Raw genomic sequence first — 8928 nt, forward strand, 5'->3', positions numbered from 1 at the left:
GTCACTCAACCCAACCCAGGGCCAGGCCCATTCTGTCAATCAGCTGAGTCCAGCCCGCCCACAGCGGTGAGATCAGCGCCAAGAAAGCTTGCACAACCATTGATTGACTGTGCCAATGCAAAGGTCCATATAAAAGCGGAGGGCGGGGGAATGTTGGAAGGGAACTGCTCCATATTGGCACAGAGCTCTTTGTGCAGCATCCTTCACTGCAGCAGCGTGTGTTTTGCCTCTGTGCTTTCTGTGCACGCTTGTAGGTCATTGAGCCCAATGGGCTCGTGTTAATTTATCTCTCAGTTGATATTTACATTTGGGCCTGGGAAGGGGTGGTTTCAGTGTTTGATATGATGCCCTACTAGCTAAGAACAGAAGTGATAGACGTCTGCGCCTTGTGGGTTTCTTTCTTAAAGCAAAGATGATGTGCTTTTGGTGACTCAAAACGCCGCTCTAAATCTGCATTCGTCCCGAAAGACCACGTTTCAATTTGTCCGGTCCACAAATGCAGGTACCATAAGAAATAAAACAAGCGAGTTAAGAGGTCAAGTTCAGCTTAAAATGATATCATGTAGTCACCGGCATACGGGAAGTTAAATTATCCAGTGTAGGGCGAGGAAAGGAAAACTGTGAAAACATAAGAATAGTAACATTGAAAATACAATACATATTAAGAAAAAGTAAGCAGATGGGTAATCAAACAGTGCGACACGTCACTAGCCAGTGTTTCAAAAAATGTAAGACAGGCAGATATTACATATAGACCGAAAGTGGTAGAGTTCTTAAAAAATTACATTCAAGGAAGTATGGTCCAAAGGGTATTACAAATTTATATTGAAAAAAAAGAGAAGCTCGACTTAAAAGCATGAATATCTAGAAATATTCTAGAACACGGGAACATTCTATAACTGCATTTTAGAAACAAAACACACTATACGAGACTAAATGATAAGTACTAAACTGGAATTAGTTAACAATTGACAGACTGGGAATAGATACAAAGAGCTTGCAAGATTTGATTGGTTTGTGGCTCTCACTTCCCTCAAACATTCATGTTAGCCTTATTTTTGAAGCTTAAGTGGTGAAAAGTTCCTGGACTTGTTAAAACAGGCATCGATCCAAGCATCAGATTCAGAAACAAAGATAGCAAATTTAACTGGCTTTGGTGTAAAACCATCCCCACTGACATCAGGAAACTTGTGCCAAAATATGGAGAGCTGTGTTGTACTAGTTTCCTCTCATGATTGCAGCCTGATGGTAATACCAGAGAAGTCAGATCCTAAAATGAAACTTGGCTGATAAATAAAAAAACAAAATGAAAACATATGGTCTCATGTAGTCAGTCAATGAATATAGTCAAGAGTAGCTGCCACTATACTTTTAACAAAAGATCAGAGTCAATTACAAAGGGAAAAAACAACTTTCACTGCACAAAAACTAGTGGAAGCAATCTCATTACAAAAATTAGAAATTTAACTTTCTTACAATTTTACAAAATTCAAATCTCAGTAAAAGGTCAGCTTGTCTCGCTTGTAAGTTCCCTGTTCATTTAGCACAGCCATAACTGTTTTGGAACTTTCTTCTTGACTGATTTCTAAACACTTTCAAAGCAAACATGGATTTTCTATACCCTCAGTTGCCAGCAATTTTATGCTTCTATTTTCCATGCCACTCAGGACTTGCTCCCATCCCTGAAGTTTGGGGGAGAGCTAAAAACTTAAGTGTCTTTTTGCTCTGACTGAACCTTTACATGCTTAAATGAACAGACAAACTGCCTTTCTAAATGAACTCATTTGTCTCACAGGAACAGGAGAGTGCCATTCAGCCTATTATGCCTGCTCTGCCATTTAATATAATCATGGCTGATCAAGTACTTCAATGCCTTTTACCGACACTCGTTCTGTTCTTCCTGATCAATTTTCTTGATCCTCCTCCACTGTACTCAAAAACATCCCAATAATCAGATTTGTTACTATTTTTGCCTGCTTCTCAGCCTTTTCTATCTTGTATGATTCTCAACTTCCTTTGTCAGTCAGGGTTTTTTTTTTAAAGACGAGTTTTCACATTTAAAGTTTTGGCAAAGATCTGTAGCTCGGGTTGTGGATGAGGTTGTTGACTTGCTCGCGAAGCTGGCTTGTTTTTGTTCAGACGTTTTGTCACCATGCTAGGTGACCGCTTCTTCGGAGGCTCCACTGATGATGTTATTCTACTCCGCTTGAAATTTATACTATCCAGTCCATTATGGTGAGAGACTGTCATTTTTGGTTTTGATCTGTATGGGTTTATATATGGGGTGCAATTCTATATGTTTGTTGATTGAAGTATGTGTGGAGAACCATGACTCTAGGAATTCCTGTGCGTGTCTATGTTTGGCTTGGGCTACGATAGGTGCTTTGTCCCAGTTAAACTGATAGCCTTCATTGTCTGAATGTACAGATATTAAGGAGAGTTCATCGTGCAGTTTTGCTGCTAGCTGATGTTAGTGAAAACTGATGACTAGTTTCCTTCCTGTCTGTCCGATGTAATGTTTGTGGCGGTTGTTACATGGTATTTTGTAAACCACGTTCATTCTGCATGTTGTGGGAATGAGGTCTTTAATCCTTGTAAGTGTTTGTCGTAGAGTGGCTGTGGGCTTGTGGGTCACCATGATTCCTAGTGGTCTTAGGAATCTTGTTGCCAGTTTCAATATGTTCTTGATGTAGGGAAGTGTGGTCAGTGTGTTAGGTCGTACAGTGTCCTCCTGTTGTTGTCTGTTATGTAGGCATCTGTGGATGAAGTTGCGGGGATATCCGTTTAAAGCGAGGATCTGTATAAGTGTTCTTCCTCTTCCCGGTGTAATTCTGGAGTGTTGCAGTGTGTCCTGGTCCGTTTAAATAGTGTCTTAACACTTTGTTTGTGGACGTTGGGGTGGATGCTGTGGAAATAGTTTTCACATCTTTAAGGAATGTATAGTTATTGCAAGCCATATTTCCCTCCTGTCATAGGTCACCCAATTGTTAGGCAACAGCTTAGCAGCTTTTCTTTCCTCTTCTACTCTTGTTTCTAATTCACTGAACTATTCACCTCAAAAAGTTTTAAACACTTGCTTAAATGCATGTAAATGATCCAGACAATCCAAGATCACACTCAGAAACAAAACTAAAGCTATATCCTTCTCAAAGCAATACAGTAATAAAATCAAACCATCTACATCAGAACCCAAGTTTCCAAATATAATAAATCATACAACTTCATCACACTCAGCATGTCTATTAGTCAACCTTCCAGACTACTCTTTCACTATATTAGGCTATATTCAGGCCCACTGGCAGGTCAAGACTCTAACCCTGGAATTTCAAATGGCTGCATGGTATCAAATTTGACAATGAGCAAGGAAACCTCCAGATGTGTAATCCATAATGAATATGGGTCTGTTATGGTTCCAGGATCAGAAGAATATATAATGGGGAATAAAGAAATGGTGAAGGTAAATGATTAATTTGTCCATTTTCATTACGCAGGATGCAAGAAATTTCCCAGAATTAGAGATCTGAGCGACATGGGTGAATGAGGAGTTGAATTACACACAAATCCAATTCAACCAATGAAAGCATTCTACTTTCAATCAACAAAATGATAGAAATTATCGTCAATACAGTTATCAAGCAATACATTCTCACCAACAGCATGTTCATTAATATAAAAATAAAGTTCTTGACCAACTATGAAGGTCAGACTACAGCAGTGGAGTAAGAAACTGAGTTAATGTTGCAAGTGCAATATGACTCTTCTGCAGAAATAAGGGAAGTTGGAAAATGATAGTCATTGTGCCAAAAGTTCCAACTTTCCTTTCAACCTATTGAAACCTGCCATTTCAATTCCTTTATTCATTCATGGGAGGAGGGTGTCACTGGCTAGGCAGCATTTATTGCCCATCCCTAATTACCCAGAGGGCAGTTCAGAGTCAACCACATTGCTGTGGGTCTGGAGTCACATATAGGCCAGACCAGGTAACAATGGCAGTTTCCTTCCCAAAAGGACACTAGTGAACCAGATGGGTTTTTCCTGTCAGTTGACAATGGATTCATGGTCATCATTAGATTCTTAATTCCAGATATTTATTAAATTCAAATTCCACCATCTTCCATAGCAGGATTCGAACCTGGGTCCCCAGAATGTTGTCTGGTCTCTGGATTAACAGTTCAGCAATAATACCACTACACCATCACCTCCCCATCTTGCTCGCCTAGATCTGCTGCAGTGATCCAGCAAAACCAAAAGCAAGCTGGAAGAAAGCAGCTTATTTTTCACTGAGGCACTTCACAGCCTTTCGTCTCAACATTGAGTCAAGAAACTTCAAAGCATTAGCACTGTTCTCCATTTTCATTATCCAACACCCCACCCCACAACAGTATGTTGTTTTCATGGATTTGCTCACAGTAAAGTTGACCTAGTTTTAATATTATGACCTTAAAAACTATTTTGCATCTATATTGCTTAGCAGTCCCTTTGTCTTTTACTCTGAACATCCTCTACATGTGTTCCACCCGCTCCTCCTCCCCCTGGGCTGCTGTTATTTTCCAGCTCCTTTCAATTACAACAGGCATACTGCACTTGAACTGTTTATTTCAGTATCTATGGAGAGAGAAACAGTCAGAAATTATAGCACTCTTATTTCAGATCTCCAGTCTTACTTTGCTTTTATTTGCCTGTTCACTAATTCTCAGCTTGAGTTTCACGAGGACCGCTCAATGTTAGACGTCCTTACAGCCACCAAAAATACAAGGGCAAAAGCAGAATTTTAGAGGTGGGATGCAAAAAAAAAAAATTCTCTTTACGTCAAAGCAACATATTATCGAATATTGCACAAAACAATCCTAGCAAAATCGAAGTTAGTGGAACTAAGGAAAAAAATTCTGCTGGTTGGAGTAATATGTGATGCAATCAAAGATGGTTGTAGCCAATTGGAGTCCAAACATCTCAGTTCCAGAATACCATATACCCAAAGTTCTCAGGGCAGTGTCCTAGGCCAGTCATCTTCAACAACTTTGTTAAGTACAGGGCCAGAGATGAAAATGTTCATTGATGAAGGTCTTCAGTTATATTTGCAATTCCATTGATGAGGAAGTAGTCCATATCTGCATGCAGCAAGACCTGGACAACATTCAGGCCTGGACTGCTATGTAGCAAGAGTGTTAGACAATGATCACTTTCAATAAGAGAATGTAATCACCTCTCTATTATTCAATAGAATTACCATTGCTAAATTCCCCACCAATATCCTGAGTTATTATTGATCTTAAACTGACCTGGATCAGTTATATTGTGGCTACAACAGCTAGCAAGAAGTTGGAAATTCTGCAAATAACTCACCTTATGACTCACCAAAGCCAGGTCACCAGGTACAAGTCAGATGTGAGAGGGAATATTCCCCAAAGACCTGGATGATTGCTGCTCCAACAACACTCAAGAAGCTCAACACCATCCAAGACAGAGCCTTGAATGGCATCCTATCCACCAGCAGCACACAATTGCAACAGTATCATCTACAAAGCACACTGCAGCAACTTGCCAGCAACAGTAGGCACATGAGAATAACACCACCTGAAACCTCTCTAAGTTCAAAACCATCCTGAATTATAAATGTCATCACACTTCCTTTGTTGCCACACGTTCAAAATCTTGGAGTTCTCTCCCTAACATCACTGCAGATGTACCCTCATGACACAGAACACAAGATGACAGTTCACCACTATCTCAAGGACAACTGGGGATGGATAATAAATGCTGGATTTTTCCAGGATGCCAATGTCCCATGAAAGAAATAAACTGGATTGCAAAAATTTGGCTGACTTATTAGATGAATGCTTGTTGAAGCAGAGGAAGAGATCGAAATACCCATGATGTAGAAGAACTAAAAAAAAAAAAATTCTTGGAGGGGAACATGTTGGATTTAGATCATTTGGAAAAAAAATGGCCTTAAGATACCCAGAACTGTTGGTCCCTCTCCTAAAAGACAGCAGGAATTTGCAGAGGCAATATTCAAATTGTCTAAAGATCATTAGAACCAGGAATTGTGCTTGCATTCTAGAAAGCTGGAAATGGATTAAGAAGAAGAGTTAGAAAATGGGATGGGAGAATGACATAAATCTAAACACTACAAGCTTTATTACATATACACCAATACTTTTTACATTATTCAGTTCAATTAACATAAGATAATTCATTTTGCAAAAATAGATTGTTAAACATCAGCAATGCAATTTTGTTTGAATACAAAGCCTTTCATTATACATTACAGTTTTTACTATAACACTATGGCATGTTTCAGTGACATCTCCTGGCAAACGCTTGCAATCCAGAAACAAAGTACAAAATGTCATTATTTTCAATATTTCAAAAAATATAAGAAAACAGATTCCTTTTTTTAAAGAAGGGAGAGAAGAGTTTTACATATACTTTCACCTTGTAGCAATTAGAATGAATTGGAAAGTGTAAGCAACCATATTACAACACAAAACATTACAAATACAATTTTAAATTACATTAGAATATAGGTACAAATAGAAATATGTTTGTACAATACATATTGCAAAGAACTTTTAAAAAAAATGAAATGTTTTGCTGCTTTATTGCAACAACTTTCTTTCACATTGAAAGTGTAAATTGTAAAAAATGGAAAGAATCCATTGGCCCACCTATGATAGTTTACAGATGTAACAGATCTTCCAGATGCTTCTTTGAAGATGTGTACAAGGCTCTGCAAGACAAGAAAATCCAATTCCATACATGTAGTTTTTAAATCACATTTTAGCTAAATTGTATTGTGCCCCAAAACTTAGAAACCAATAACACTGCACATTCTGCTTCGGTCTCAGACAACACAAGTAAAGTATATTCAACAATATTTTCCTGGATATTAAATTTCAAAATATTAATGTACATTACATCACCATTCATCCATACTGAAATGGTTAATGAATTAGTCAATAGGAAAAACATAAAAAAAATCATTCCCACTTCTCTTAACTACACAAAGTGCTATATCTTATGGGGAAGACAGTAGTTTAGTGATATTTTTACTGGACTATTAGTGTAGAAACTCAGCTAATGTTCTGGGACCCCAGGGCCAAATCCCAAAACTACTCATTGTCAGAGAAACCTCTCTGGGTCACTAATGTCCTTCAGAGAAGGAAATCTACCATCCTGGAAATTCCACCCCCCACCCAACCCAAATGGTTCAAGAAGATAGCAAGTGAATAAATTAAAACTTCTGCGTGCCATTCTATATTCCTAGCACAATAGTTATTTGTGATTCCTGAATGTTGCCTCTCTTATTTTTGTTCAATAAGAAACTTTGTTTGCAATTTTAAACAAGCAAATGCAGGCCAATGAGGCTCATTTTAATGACTTCATCTTAACCTAAAATATATTACACCTTGCATTATTCCACATAATAGAATGTGAATTGTTATTTCATTTATATTTGCTTTAGATCAATACTGTTTTTGAGTCAAAACTGAAGACCCCCCAATATATTTTTCTGAAGAAGGGTCCCGACTCGAAACGTCAGCTTTCCTGCTCCTCTGATGGTGCCTGGCCTGCTGTGTTCCTCTAGCTCCACAGTGTGTTATCTCTGACTCCAGCATCGGCAGTTCTTACTATCTCTGAGTGAGTTAACACCCAGTACCAATACGTTTTATCAACAAACCAACTACCCAGTGATGTTAGAGCATAAGGCTTCTTCATCATTATCTCAGTATTCAGAACTGTATAGTTACTCTTGTTACAGGAAAGAAACAGCATTTCTGTAAATAAGATTCATCAAATTGGACAAGGCTTTTTGACATCCATTTTAAATTATAATTATGTAAGAAAAAGCATGCATTCTAATGTGTTTTTCTAGAAAAGAAAACATTTAAAATACTTATGGCATAAAGATTTTTAAAAACATACCTTTCAATGTCACTCAACCCTGATGCAACTCCATTATAACACTGAAACTTCGTGTGAATGGCTACTGCTGTCTCTTTGATTGCAGTTCTTTTTACTTTACCTGCAAAAATAAGTTTCCTTTAGAAACTGGAAATAAATGCTCCCCAATTTTCATTTTAAAAGATCAAGTCAATACAGTAACAGGCCTAATCAAAAGATTGTATATTTTAAATCAGTCATACATTTTAAGTCCTCCCTAACAACTGAAAAAAATATATCAAATTTAGAGAAGGAAAATAGACAAGGTATTTATACTGGATAAATTATTCCCCTTTGTCATTTCAGAAACATTGATCAGTTTACGGAAAATCCAATTTCAACCCCGAAGAGGCCTGCAATTTGTCCCACTTTTGCACTTAAAAGTCATGAGAACACGGGTATGTTGCCTGAACAAATTTTTGAAATAAGGCTTTTTAAATGAATTGAGACAACTAGAATACATTTTGTCCACTCCTATAAATTATGACCAGGAAGGGATGGAAACAAAAAAAGTAGAAAATACTGGGAAAACAGTTCAGTTCAGTTATGGAGAGAACAAATCCATTGTCATTCCACAAAACCAAGGTGGAAGAGTTAGTATTGACTTGTTTCATAACAGCACATGCATCTAGTTACATACTGTAACTTAGAACCGATGCACTAAACATTGGTCTCAAGGTAAGCCACTGGAGCTATTTTCAGTGGTGCCTATTCTTCTTAGAGCAGAACCAAGTTGTGAAACATATACATCTCCACAAAAGGAAATCAAAGTGAAAGAGGGAAGCTATTGAGACAGATACTGATTAAGGAATAAAAACAAAGTTGCTGGAAAAGCTCAGCATGTCTGGCAGCATCTGTGGAGGAGAAAACAGCGTTAACGTTTTGGGTCCAGTGACGTTTCCTCAGAATTGAGAACCGTTCTGAGGAAGGGTCACCAGACCCAAAACGTTAACGCTGTTTTCTCCTCCACAGATGCTGCCAGAC

The 8928-nt window shown here is 38.0% G+C and overlaps 1 protein-coding gene across 1 annotated transcript in view; it reads right to left on the minus strand.

Moving 5' to 3' along the window:
• Window positions 1-6115: 6115 nt before the first annotated feature.
• ncapg2 (non-SMC condensin II complex, subunit G2) overlaps window positions 6116-8928 on the minus strand; it is a 138208-nt gene continuing 135395 nt past the window's right edge. Inside the window, exons 24-25 of the mRNA XM_048606130.1 lie at window positions 7927-8026; window positions 6116-6730 (exon numbers count right to left, since the gene is read on the minus strand). Of these exons, the coding sequence (XP_048462087.1) occupies window positions 6679-6730; window positions 7927-8026 (152 nt within the window). The 3' untranslated portion in view covers window positions 6116-6678. The remainder of the gene's footprint in view (window positions 6731-7926; window positions 8027-8928) is intronic.

Source organism: Rhincodon typus, chromosome 2 (genome assembly GCF_021869965.1).
Source record: "Rhincodon typus isolate 14 chromosome 2, sRhiTyp1.1, whole genome shotgun sequence".
Taxonomy (NCBI): domain Eukaryota; kingdom Metazoa; phylum Chordata; class Chondrichthyes; order Orectolobiformes; family Rhincodontidae; genus Rhincodon; species Rhincodon typus.